This window comes from Semicossyphus pulcher, unplaced genomic scaffold (assembly GCF_022749685.1).
Source record: "Semicossyphus pulcher isolate SPU_LCO1_2020_fin unplaced genomic scaffold, fSemPul1.0.p SCAF_11, whole genome shotgun sequence".
In the NCBI taxonomy this organism is placed as follows: Eukaryota; Metazoa; Chordata; class Actinopteri; order Labriformes; family Labridae; genus Semicossyphus; species Semicossyphus pulcher.
The window spans coordinates 17,868,516-17,882,105 of NW_027211615.1; the positions used below are offsets into that span (position 1 = coordinate 17,868,516).

Sequence of the window (13,590 nt, forward strand, 5' to 3'; positions counted from 1 at the left end):
GCAAACAGCTACTCACAGCACCACTGAATGTACACAGGAACGCTTCATATGCAGCAGCAGCAGCTGGGATATAATAGAAACACTATCCTGATGCTAAAGCTACATTTTGGGTGGATCTAAGAGGCACGTGATGCTGACAAAAGATAATGGTGACATCAGACCTGGGTGTCTTCACCACTCAGGAATCAGTGATGGATCTCTTATCAATAATAAACACCTTTCCCACCCTTGAAGGCTTACCTGACTTTGAACTCAGTGAGCTGCGGCTGTGCCCCCGGATCAGCACAGTAGATCTGGGGGAAGTAAAATCGGTGCGACTGCAGGTTGATGTCCATGGTGTCTACACACAGCAGACACACAGGTCAGCACTGTTTGCAACGGGGGAAAAAGTCTGGATTTGTAGAGTCAGTTGCCGTTCCTTTTTCCTTGTCTCTCCAGAATTTTGTCGCTGACACTTCCACTAAAGGTCAGAGTTCAACACCAGCATCCCAAGTCACCTTCTCCCGGTACGATCGTAGGACTACAGATCGTTACCGCCAGGAAGTCATCCCCCTCCTCTTCCTCTCCGCCGCGCACAGACCACTCAATCACCTCTGCCGCCCGGCACCGAACAGGCACACTAACCTATTTCCCCACTAGCAGCCTCAGTACACTCAGCAGCTGTGAGAACAAAGATGACCCCAGTAAAAGATGCTGCCTCCTAAAGACACAGGAAAAACAAAAATAATCCTTTTTGAGGTTTTTTTAATTCATCCTTTAGCTTGACAAGAAGCAAAATCAGGTGGAAAAAAGAAGGAGAAGAAGCAACAGGGGGGAAAGAGAGGCTTAAAAATGTGTGCGAGCAGCCCTCGGCCACATACAGAGGAGACTGAATGGGAGATGAGAGTCCTTTGGTTTTTACGCTTCAGAGACAGAGGAGGGGGAGAGAGAGAGAGAGAGAGAGAGAGAGGGAGATGGAGAGAGCTTGCCGGTGCTGTGAGGCGTTGCCCTCGCGCTGCCTCTCCTCTCGGTGTCTCATTGGATTACCTCCTCCCTCTCCATCCCCCCCCCCCCCCCCCCCCCCGCCACCCCCCGCCCTCCTCCTCCTCCTTCCTCCATCCCTCCCTCCCATCCTCCCCTCCCAGCTGTGACAAGAGCGATGGGCCGCCAGCCCCGGAGGCTGCTGGTCCTGCCCCTCCCTCTCCTCCTCCTCCTCCTCCCCTCCTCTTCCCGGCTGCAGGATTGGCCGAGGCGGGGATGCGTAAGCCCCGCATGGAGAGAGGGAAGGGAGGCGAGGAGGAGGAGCAACAGATTTTTAATTCATCTGATGGCTTCCTTCTTTTCTCGGGTATGATTTGAGGTGGCGTGCCGGGCTTGGGTGGAGCTCTGGATGCAACATGCTGGGTGTTAAATCTACTGGATGTTCATTAACACAAAGGGACGCAGGTGGAGGCAGAAAAGGACGACGTTCCTCTGTTGGAACTTAATGTGGCTCAATTGGCTGTAAATAATTAATGTACAGCACATTCAGTAAGAAGCATGTTACATGTACCTGAAGGAGCATTTACATGTGCGTAATACGGTGGTCGAGAAGGGCAAACAGGCTGCAGGCATGCACCACCAACATTTGCCCCTTTAAAATCCCCTCACTCTGTCTATCCAGATGCATATAGATTATATCTTATATACAGTAAATGGTGCGCGGCGATAACATTAATCTTCTGCCTGTAATAAATAAATCCCTCCCATATTTACCGTCCATCCTCTGACATCCCAGGAATGTTCTCTTTCTAGTACAGCTCACATCGGCCACATCTGTCCTGCTGTGTTCTGCCAGCAGGCTTTTCATTGATTGGTCCGGCTGCAGAACTGTTGGGTGACACAGTTCGCTCTGTAACACGAGCGGACGACTGCGAGCTTTGCAATTTGACGGCAATTTAGTGGATGTTCGCTCAGCTCTCGACATGCCGATAACATTTAATCTTTGTTTGTTTATTACTGTGTGATATTAGTTCACATTTGCACTTCAATTTTACAAATGTCTGCTTTTACTTGCAGAGAGTTGCATCATGTTTCCTTCTCTCAGAAATGAGGCGTCATTACAGCTCCACGGCTATTTGAGCACTGATTTATACGGGTACTTCAGTGATTTAGGACTGCACTTCCACAAAGTCAGGAGTGCAGGAAGTCGGCAGTACTCAAGAGAGACACACAAAAAGTGTGGCTTATTTTATGAGATCAAATAAAGCCTCATTCCTCCCTCGCTTAAACTGGTTTACAGTTGTACATGTCATCATTGGATCAATGTCACAGACTATGTAACAACTGTCAGAAGCCCCTTTTTACACTGCCAGTTTAAGGCGGGATTATAACGCCAAAAAACCCACTAACACTCTGCTTTTTTGCTCAATGGGAAAGGTTACAATTGGCATTCAGACACGAGCCAAATGGCTCTTCAGTAGGCATTGATGGGAACACTAAACCCAGGTCGACACGTTAATCCCCGCCTCCTTTCCGGCGCGATGCTATGCTCCGTCGGTAACTTCTGCGACTCCTCATCATCTCAGCTACAAATTCCGCCCGCCTCTCTCCAAGCAGCGCTCGAACATTGTTACAAATTAGTTGGCGCCGAGTTTGATAAACAGACTGAATGAGTAATAGATACAATAAAGACCTCACCACCGTAACATCTTCACTGTTTACTAACCCTGCTCCAGACGCTTTTGTGACGTCAGACAATGACGCAGCAGAAAAGAGACAGAATGGAGTATACTTCACTGGCAATGGGAACAGAGACAATCAGCATCTATAAGCGGGTCTTCTCGGGTCTGAAAAACATGCGTCAACGTGCCAATTCCGGTGGGAAAGAGGTATATGTAAAACATGCGGAGGCGGAACAGTGGGGTGAAGTGGTTCCGCCTCTGAGCCGGCATTGGAGGTAGTAACAGAGCTGAAACGGCGTCACTGGAAACGGCGGAACAAAAGTGTGTGTTGTGTATGTAAAGCACGCGCTTTTTGTTTACATGTAGCGTAACATTTGCTTTCGCAACACCAGAACACAATGGAATAACACTGGTGCGGCTTTAAGCCAACGTTGCTCGGTTCAATGTAAAATGACAAAGGTGGTGTAACGGTGTAGCTTTGTTACGCCGCTGTGACAGAACTTCAATGTAATTTTATTGGGAAATCATGAGGTAGCCTGAGTGCTAATGCTAATTTCGACCCCTAACACTTCTCAACCTGTCAGGTGTTAGGGGGCGGAAATAGAAATCATAATGGGGCAGAACAGTCAAACATCATGACTCAATGAGATGGGATGATTCAATGAATCTTTAAAGCAGAAGAAATAAGACACTTGTATTTACTTCTTGATACAAGTGCACAAATGTGTCTTTGTATGTATTGTACATCTTACCAGCATCATAAGTGAAATCCCCAAAAAGCTGACATGAGACAGCATCATTCGAAAGTAGTGATGTTTTTTTTGCCATGCATTAGTACATTGAGAGTTGTATTTATATCCACAGTGGCCTTTGCATGTCCTGGATGATTACACAGAGAAGGACAGTTACAATAAATCTTTCCAAATTAAACTTTAGCACGCAACGGGCAGCATCCTTTTCTCTGAACTCTTAACAATGAATCACTGACTGAGGAAGCAGACTTCTGACGCAGCACACTGGGCCGCATTTATATGAAAGAAAAGCTTAAAACTTCTCTCTATGAAAAGCAATGACTGTTGTGCTGACTGAACAGTCACAAATCAGTCATTCGTCCTTCTCTCTCTTTTACTGTTCAAGAAAACAAGGACTGTCAAGTGTGTGTGTGTGTGTGTGTGTGTGTGTGTCCTTGCTCTCTGATCTGAGCTGTGGAGAAACTGTCATAGTGAGCAGAAAACACGAGACAAGAGGGAAAAAGTAAAGACAAAATCATGCAGCAGACTTGCAGATGAGGGGAAGAGAGCAGGAATGGTTCTACAACAAACAGCTGAGAGAGGGAGGGAGGAGTAAAGAGGAGGAGCAAAAAGGGGAGAGAGGAGTAGACAGATGGACGGACAGGTAGAGGGAGATAAATGCCTGAGTGGGATGCTTGGAGAGAGAGAGAGAGTCAGGGGGAGGGCAAGATCGTGGGGGAGAGATGGAGAGAGAAAAGAGCAGATCAGGAAGGTGAAAGGACGTCCAGCCTCCTCTTACAGCACACACCCCTCCCCCATCCCTCCATCTCTCAGGTTAGACCCCGGGCAGCAGATTGTAGTCTAATCCTCAGAGCTACACACCTCCGGTTCTACTGAGTGTGTGTGTGTGTGTGTGCGCATGGTGTGTGTGTGTGTGTGTGTGTGTGTGCTTGTGTGTGTTTGAGAGAGAGAGAGAGCAGCCAAGTGCTACTGTAACAACGTGCCTATTAGCATACAGCAGGAGGGATGGCCTTCTGTCTGACACACAGCACGACAGAGTAAGTGTGTGTGTAGGTGTGTGTGCGGTAGGGGGGAGAGGACGGAGAAAGGAGGATAGATGGCATTTCAGGGTGAATATAGGTGAGGCAAACAAAGATGGAGAGAAAAATGATGCTACAGTTAAGAAACTGAAGAGGGACAACAAATTGTGTGGGAAATTTGTGTAAGGGCAGGCTGCAATGCTGAGAGTGTTTCTAGTTTCAGCTTTAGTAGGAAGTCACATAAATGATTTGAGAGATGCTGATAGGTAAAGTAGTCCGAGTCTGAGTCAGTATATACCAGTCCCTCCAAGAATTCGCAGGCTTTTTCTGTGATTGTTGTGGATAAAAAACATCTGATTTTGCAGCAGATTTCTTTAAAAGTTCACATCCACTTTGAGCAACTGGGACAAACGCTCCAATAAAGCCATTTGCTGAGTGAGGTGTTTGTCTTCTGACATCACATCCGGCTGATTTCAGTGTCAGGATTTCAAATGTGTACAAACTGATTGACACTGAAGTCAATAGAAGTCAAAGAAGAAGTGAGTTTGGTGACATAAATTACTTCTGCTGGGAAACAGGATAACTGTTTGTGCAAAAGTTGCACACATTTACCAAAATTGCAAAGTCAAGAAAAAGTTGAGGCAATTGGTTGAACTTGCGTAAATTCGCAGGAAAACAACTTCCTGGAGAGAACTTTAGATGTCTGAATAAACAGCCTGATATGTTGTTAAGTTGTGGACTAATTATTCCTAATTTTTCCAACAACAAATCTTGAAACCCAAAGAAATCCATAATTTTTTCAAGATAACACATGGTTATTTGGTTGCCTGTCTTCCAGGTAAATACAGGTGACACCAGATGGCCGTTTGTTAGCTAGCTAATTGGGGCTATTCAATAAGAACAATTGAGACAATTGAAAATGTTGTCACATGATGAACATCACCTTATCTGCAAAAAATGTTTCAAGCTTAGGTTACATCAGATTTGTTGTTACTGTTGGTCACATTTGTAACTGTGTTCACACTGAGGATGAATGACTCCATGATCTCTGTAACTCTGACTAAAACATCCACACAAACACATGATTTAGGGCGATAATACAGGTACAGAGGTATTTACTGACTGTTCACTGACTGCTGGTTGTTTAACAGCAAAGCCAAAACCCCCATGCCAGTTGTGTCGTGTGCATATGTAGCTAGCTAATTTATCTAGCAAGATGGCAGAGCGGACAGCAGTTACTTTGTGGGAATATTCACATTATTTTAATTCTTTGGGCGAAAAGGACGAGAACAACATGACGAAATGTAAGTTGTGACTGGAGGATAAGTGCTCCTCAGCTGTGAAGAGCACTTCTTCAAATTTGAAGAAGCATCTGCAGCTAAACACAGCTCTGCTACACTGGTGGGACTAAGAGCCTGTGTTGTATTGTTTTCATGGAAACAGCTGTGCCTCACACTGTATGCCTCTGCCCAGTTCACTGTTAGATTGTTAGAGTAATAAGGGGCTGTAAAGGTTATACTGCGTCCGTCATTATTAGGCTGCAGAGTTACAGATTATGGGCCGTAAGCGAGGCTATACAATGACGATAAACTCAATACATTTAAAGGTAGACGTAGCTAAAGTAGGCTACATGCTCTCCTGACAATATAACCGTCAAGCGTAACAAGTTGCAAATAGGTTTTTATTTCTAGTAATGTAAAAGTAATCTAATGCGTTGCTTTTCTCAGTCGGTAACGCAGTAACATAACAAGTTACTTTTAAAAGTAACATTACTCAACACTAATTGTACACATGGGTCTATTCTGGAAGGCATTCATGGTATTTCACTTGTTTGTACACAGGAAAAGTTGCAAATGTAACTGCGAACAGAGCGGGACAAAAAGAGAGAGAGAGAAGTTCAGCAGAAGTCGGCTCCAAACACTTCAGTAGCGGTGTGAAGTGTGCATTAATGACAGCTTCTTGCAACCCCGTCATGTGACACCTCTGTGAAAGAGAGCTGAAAACTGTGCATGATAGTATCAGCGCTGCAGTGACAGCACACTCCACAAGACGTCAGGCCTCTTTCCTGTGATTCACACACACCACATGAAGACGCTGTCACTGAGGAGACAAGTCACACACTTTCCTGAGTGATGTCGATAAATTCAATCTGTCTCTATATGTACAGTATGCACCCAGAAACACACGCGTACATGTAGGACGCACACATACCCACAACAGATTCAGTGTAGTATTTAGTATTTGCATGATTCTGTGGAATCAGCATTTTTCCTGCTGGAGAAGAACCAAACCACAAGACAAAACAGTGGTTTCCTTTTCTCCTTACATTTTCTACTTTCTGTTTCTCTGACCTTTGTTTCAATTCACACGAACTCTACAGGACACTCATTTGCAAACTGTAACCTTTATAAGTTATATCTTACAGTAGGGTTACATTGGTCACATCCTGAATCCCAGTTGAACAATATGCGGCTTGTGTCTGATCCACCTGTCTTTCTCTAACCAAGCTAAAAGTTAAACAAAAAGACAAAAAGGCAACAAACAAAAGCTTACTGTGAAACAGTCCAGGTACAAATCCAACAAAAATATCCAACTGAAAGGTAAAACCAAAAATCCAACAGACACGTAGGGAGCCATAAGAAAGTCCAGGTACAGGTTCGGGAAACAGGATGACCGACAAGGATTCAGGATAAAGACGACGACGAACTGACAAGGGAGCACAAAGACTAAATAAAATTAGGAGGTGAGGCTAATCAGACACAGGTGAGATAATCAAGGGACAGGTGAAAACAATCAGGGCAGGGCACACAATCAAACAAGCGGGAAACACACAAAGGCAGGAAGTGGATATCACAAGAGACAAGGTGTCAAAGTAAAACAGGAAATGATCTAACCAAAGAGACACAAGTGAAATACTTAACTAAACAAGACTAAATTGTGACCAGAACACAGAATAAACAAAATACAAAACTAAACGATGAGAACTCATGACAAGAGACAAAGTGACAAGGTGAAACAAGAAACAATAAATGAAAAACCGAAATACAAATCAAAACCAGAACTAGACTAGAATAACTCCTGACACACTGGGGCTGCACGATATTGGAAAAAAGTATCTAATAACTTTTTGTTCTGCAATATTTATTGCAATTTTAAAAAATACAGGGAATTATACCAGATAAATGCAGTATGTTACTATAATTCCAACAGAGTACATTATAGATGTGTATGGACTCGATTTAAAGCCGACTTTGACCTCATTGTTTCATTTCTTCTCCACAAAGTGTGTCGCTGTACAGAAACATCCACATCAGCTATACGTTTTTATCCAGTCACATGTTGTTCTATATAATCCAATCTCCTTCTCCTTCATCCCCATAAACACCCACAATCCACCTGTACGCAGTCACGCTATACAAAGCGAGGTGAGGCGGCTAAAGAATAAGGATAAATCAGGGTGAGAGGTGTGACAGAGGCGAGCTTCAGGATCTCTGACGTTTCCTGTCGTCTCAGTTAACTCACACAGGCTCATCCTCTCAGCCAGGGGATTGTATTCCGGCTGCAAACAAACACACACACATGCGCGCGCACACACTGTCTGATTCACATGAGCCCATCATTTTAATTACGCCACACACCAATGGGAGCTGGCAGAGGAGAAACAGAGAGGGGGAAGGGTGAGGGCGCGGGGGAAGAGGAGGGGGGAGTGATTTCCCTCTCATTCACAAAGATTTGATTACCTCTCTCTCTCTTACACACACACACACACACGTCTGTGCAGATCAGCTTCAGCGCTCTGCCTCGCGACGCCTCAGAGTGCATAATTATGACTCATAAACCACACTGTTGTCACCCAGAATGCATTGTGTTGTTATACAGATTCACAACAGAGGCAGGACTCGTGACCTCACACCTGACACTGGATGCATCACAGTGTGTGTGTGTGTGTGTGTGTGTGTGTGTGTGTGTGTGTGTGTGTCGGGCTGCGTGATGACAGATGTGCAGAGGCTTCAGCGTACAATCTGCTAGCTAAGGCTCTAAAAGATATGAATATATACAAGACAAGCCACAGCAGGAAGTCATTTCATTTTCCTCTTGACGCTAAAATGCTACGTAAGCGCTAAAGGCAACCAGATATTAACTACCTGTGGGTTCATTATGAGTGACCTCTTTCACATAAGATCACAATCATATGGTTTCTTTGTTTGTATAAGAATATTTATCATAGCAGCTTTAGAAGCCAAACTGATGTTAGATCATATTTCTAGGATCATAAACCTGATTAAAAAGCAGTGAAGTGTCAAATATGTTGTGGGAACATGACTGCATCTTTAATAGTTTGCAGTTGAAAATATATCAGATTGTCCAACATGTGTAAAAGAAGAAGTAAAAAAAACTTTAGGGTTGTAACTTTGTAACGACGATGTAATCGGAGCGCACACCTGCGCAGCTTCAAAGCACACAGCTGCACGGAGAGAGAAACCTGACCTCCGCTGAGAGTCATGATTCTGTGCGACAGCAGAACATTACAGGCGGCACAATAAACCGAGACATGTTGATTTATTTCAGGTCGGGCAGCAGGTGCACGTAATATTGTTTTACTGTGTGGGAGTATTATGGAAGTTATTCCCTCCTGTTTGCAGCCTCTTTACACTTCAACACACCTACAGTCCTTTAAGAAGCCACACGTTCCCTGTCACTCGTCTCTGTTCTCACATTAGCATGCGTGTTACTATGAATGAACAATCAGGGTTTAATTGAGTTCACCTCGATGTGCTCGCCCTTGTCCTGCATTAATTCAGCACACAGTTACTATTAATATTGCGATTCATATGGGTCACACACAGACCACCAACTGCTCCTGTCGATACGCATCAGGCAGCAGCGATGAGGCCGGATCGATGGAGCTCACTTGTTTTATGCACTCATGCAGAAATGGAGGTGGTGGGAGGCCAGCGTGGGCCGCAGGCGGGACCACACATCAATCCTGCTGCTTTCAAAGTTCACCAAAGGGGTGGGGCAGGTTAGTTACAGAAAACCCCATTCATCATATAGTTAACAAGGCTTCATCTGAGGATGTGTTAAATTAAAAGAGCACAAAATATCACACTGACAGATACAAATCGTTAAAACGCAGCAAAGCATCCTCGCAGTGTTGTGCCTGATAACTAGCTGACAGGCAAAGCTAACACTGGCAAGGCATACAAGCTAATGTTTAACAGGTATACAGTAGCTGTATGAGACAAATCGGGGTGTTTAAAGGTCAGCTGCGTGATCCCGGAAGGGCATACAGGTTTTGACTGCTCTACCACGATGGCTGCTGGACCATTTTCTGCTACTATTTATGGACCTTTTTCTCTGGAACGCACCAATGGATCAATAAATGACACACAATTGGGACTGCAGGCATTTCTGTTACAGCTCAAACACAGCATCTACTACAGTTAACTGCAAACCGCGGCCAAGCGCACCAGCCAGGTGGCTCCTGGATCGAAACATCTTTTGATAATTAGCACTGAGTTCAGCTGAGGATCAAGAAAATGTCATTATTTTTGTATTTGGTTAGGTATTTGGTCATAAAGTAAAACATTTAAAGGTAAATCATCCCAAAGTAGTTCAAATAAATATATAAACCTCATCACCAAAATGATGAGTATCAACATTATAGTGTAAGCAGTCAGGAAGTCAGCAGAGTCCACATGTTGCACACACCAGTTCATCATTTATAATCCAGGTTTACTGGTGTCGTGTCAAACCAGTAGATTAACATGGAAAACAGGCTGCTGCCTTTACTAATCAAAGCCTGTTAATCAATAAGTGGGAGTGAGGGAGGAAACAGGAACGGTAAAATGATCAGCCTCCAGAAGAGGAGTCAGACACTCAGGCCAGTCAAACCAGGCATCGGTCCTTCAGCTCAAATCCCCAGACTACAAACACTAACCCCGGCTTTACTGTCCCGGGAATTTTTCCCCTGAGACGTTCAGCACCTCCGACGTCTCAGCAGCTGGAGATAATTACACTAATGTGTCTAATGCTGACTAATGAGAAACAGATACAGGAGCTGTGTTGGCTTCAGGCTCCGGACTCGGTCGGTTATTGAAAAGGGGAAAAGTGTTAGATGTTTATATTTAATAGTATTTTATTTGTGCTGATATTAAATCCACACTCCAGCAGTGACCTTTGACCTTTAAACGCACTTTCAAACAGCCTATTTTCAGCAGTTTGCCTTGATACTGCTGCTTATCTGACCTTGAGTAATGTATGTTTGAACTGCAGAGATCAATGCTCATTGGCTCACTGCAAAGGAACACACTCCAACAACAACAGCTGTCAGAGCAAACAAACACTGTCGCACATCACCAAAACACATGCTACATCTTGCACATTTAAAGAAACATGTCAAGGAAGATCAAAAAATGCTTAACAAACAGACTGATCGCACACTGACGAGCAGGGACACACTCGCATGCACTAGTGTGAGCGTGGTGCGTCAAACTGTGTGGAGTGGCGGCTTGTTGTGTTGAGTCACAGTCTTTGTTGCCACCTACAGAGCGGCTCTGCACAGCACACAATCACTCACACTAAATCACAGCCTGTTTAAGTGGCTGAAAAACAAATGTTACAGCAGCTTGTCAGGGTTAGTTATCATCAAATATGCGCTCACATGCAGGTGCACTTCTTTAAATGGCAGTGATTTATGGGTTTGTTGACACAGTGCAGCACGAGTGACAAATTGAAGTATAGTCATAATAAGTCTGTGTGCTTGCACGCTTATGAAAACATTAGCTTTGTTTATTGGTGATGTTTTGTCCCATAATGCAATGCATAAAGAAAACCCACTCATAGCTGTTAAATTAAAAGTGATACTGCAAAATGGTGGTATGGTTTATTCTTCTGTGTTAGTGAGACATGATTGCTCCTATAGGCCAACTAGATGGGAAGAAAACTACTACTACTGTAATTTGTATATAGTAGACACTATATGGTGTATGATAAGTATGTCATCATCATCAATTATTCATGTGATTCCTCAGAAAACACATTGAGAGAGAGCCTTCACTTAGTGCAGAGATGCAGACAACAACAGAGCAGACAGAACAGAAATCATTATTCCTTCGAGCAATGTAAGAGTGTGTTTGGCATGATCAGTATCAGACAAAGCAGAGATGCTAGTAGAGACAGCAGCAGCAGTGATATGTTCAGGGGCAGCTTGTAAAACGAGACACTGACCTAGAGTAAAATCCCCCTCTGACCTTGGGACAAACACACACAAACATTCACACACACTCACAGATTTTGATGCCAACAACAATTACAGTCAGCCAAAGGTTCCTCCTGTTCATGCTGAACCTGTGCCAAGCTCTGCTGCCCCACCCACGTCTGTGTAGCAGCAGGCTCGCAGCTGATTGGCTGCCCTGGTGAGTGCTGCCAGCAACACCTCACCTGATTGGCTCCTTCAGTTAGCCAGTAAAACCAGTGCTAGCATCCCTGAGACAGCTGTGTCTGGATGCTGGAGTGGATACCCGCAGCTGATTGGCTCTCAGGTTGGAAGGTGTGTGCGCGTGCATGCGCATGAGGGCTCCATCTAAGCGCGCTCACACGTAGGTGTGATTACACAGATGAAACACATGAGATCGCTTTTGAATCCAGTGATCACATGTGTGTCGCAATTAAGTGTCATTATAACAAATCTGCACGTGTTGTCTGGTTTCCATGACAACAAATCTTTTTATTTCTCTGCAGACAACCTCCACGTGACTCATCACAGAGCGCGAGCAGGAGTCAGAGATGTTAGCTAGACTATCAAAGCCCTGTCACTGCGTTCATGTGTGACTGTGGACATCTTTATGAGCTGCTCTCAGACCAGCCGCTCCTCTTAAAGGGTCATTTCTGTCGGCCAACAGGTGACCTGTCGGTCAATAGCAGCGCGTGCTCCTGTGGTACACCTTTGTGCTGTGGTGACATGCTCATCACAGGCCTGTGAATGAAACTGCGCTGATAAAACCAACATAATACCCGGTAATAGGATGTCTGGGCTTATCTCGCTCTTTCCTGTAATATCCCGGAATACTGCGCAGAGGAATCACAGCAGTGTGCTGCAAGAGAGACACGCATGCTTCTGCTTACCTCATCTTCCTCTGCTGCCCGCCTGAAGGAGATGAAGAGTGTTTTCTGTCCGCTCAGAGCTTCGTCCTTGAGTTCAGTTCTGGTAAAAATGATCCAGCAGCAGCAGCTCCGGAGGTCTGAATACAAACAGCGATGCAGCCGGCTGATGTGCAGATGTTGAGGTCTGAAAGGCGACAGGGTGTGGAAAATGCTACAAAGATGTCCACAGTTTTCAGGTCTGGCTTTTAAAAATAAAAAAGATGCTCTTCGGTGTCTCGTCAGGAGGCTGCTGGTTCGGTCGAGGCCATCTCAGAGGGCAGCACGCCGCTGTCCGCAGGACGAGGAGCCGGGCGGAGTGGCTGACAGCGGCGCATGAGGTGCCATCTTTTCCTCCCTTGGCTTCAACCACTGGGAGGCTGTACGGAGAGAGAGAGAGAGGGAGAGAGGGAGAGAGAGAGAGAGAGAGAGAGAGAGCGGGAGAGAGAGGGAGCAGGCTGCTGAAATATTCAGGTCTTGGTGGTTGTTTGCTGCACAGTAGCGCCCTCGGCCAGGCGACGCAGCTGCCTTGCAGGCAGGAGTAGAAATCAAATGCACACCGTCCACTTTAAGAACAAGTTCTTTCAAAATAAAACAATTTATCTTTATTTGTATCCAAAGAAAATTAAATACAAGAGTAATTACAAAAATTCAATGGTTTCATTCCACAGCAAAACAATTTACAGTCTCATAGGAATGTGACCGGATCAAAAATACCAGGATTACAACAAATACTAGGATCCTTTAAGACCCTGCAGACCCCCAGAAATACTGTTCTAATATTATATTATGTTTCTGTGTTATTTCCTAAAATTAATTCGATTTTTACTTCCTTATAAATTGCAGGCTGCACTTCAATCCAACACAAATACAATCAGTAGCAATAATATTTCATAAAATCAAAAAAATTTAATTTCTTCTGGGATTTTTTCAAACTCTTACTGATCACTAAGTCTTTGTACAACTGATGTATATTACAGAGTGTTTCATGTAGAAACAGACAGATTGTAATACTGTTTATAAAAGAGTGTAAGT

At 44.5% G+C, this 13,590-nt stretch overlaps 1 protein-coding gene across 5 annotated transcripts in view; it reads right to left on the minus strand.

Moving 5' to 3' along the window:
• Positions 1–12,902, minus strand: part of evlb (Enah/Vasp-like b) — a 53,038-nt gene extending 40,136 nt beyond the window's left edge. For 4 of the 5 annotated variants that reach the window (XM_069656097.1, XM_069656081.1, XM_069656073.1 and 1 more), the window contains exon 1: positions 241–842. In XM_069656097.1, the coding sequence (XP_069512198.1) occupies positions 241–335 (95 nt within the window). In that variant the 5' untranslated portion in view covers positions 336–842. Of the gene's footprint in view, positions 1–240; positions 843–12,540 lie in introns of those variants that run through there. The other variant, XM_069656089.1, reaches the window with a different exon arrangement.
• Between the last annotated feature and the right edge of the window lie 688 nt (positions 12,903–13,590).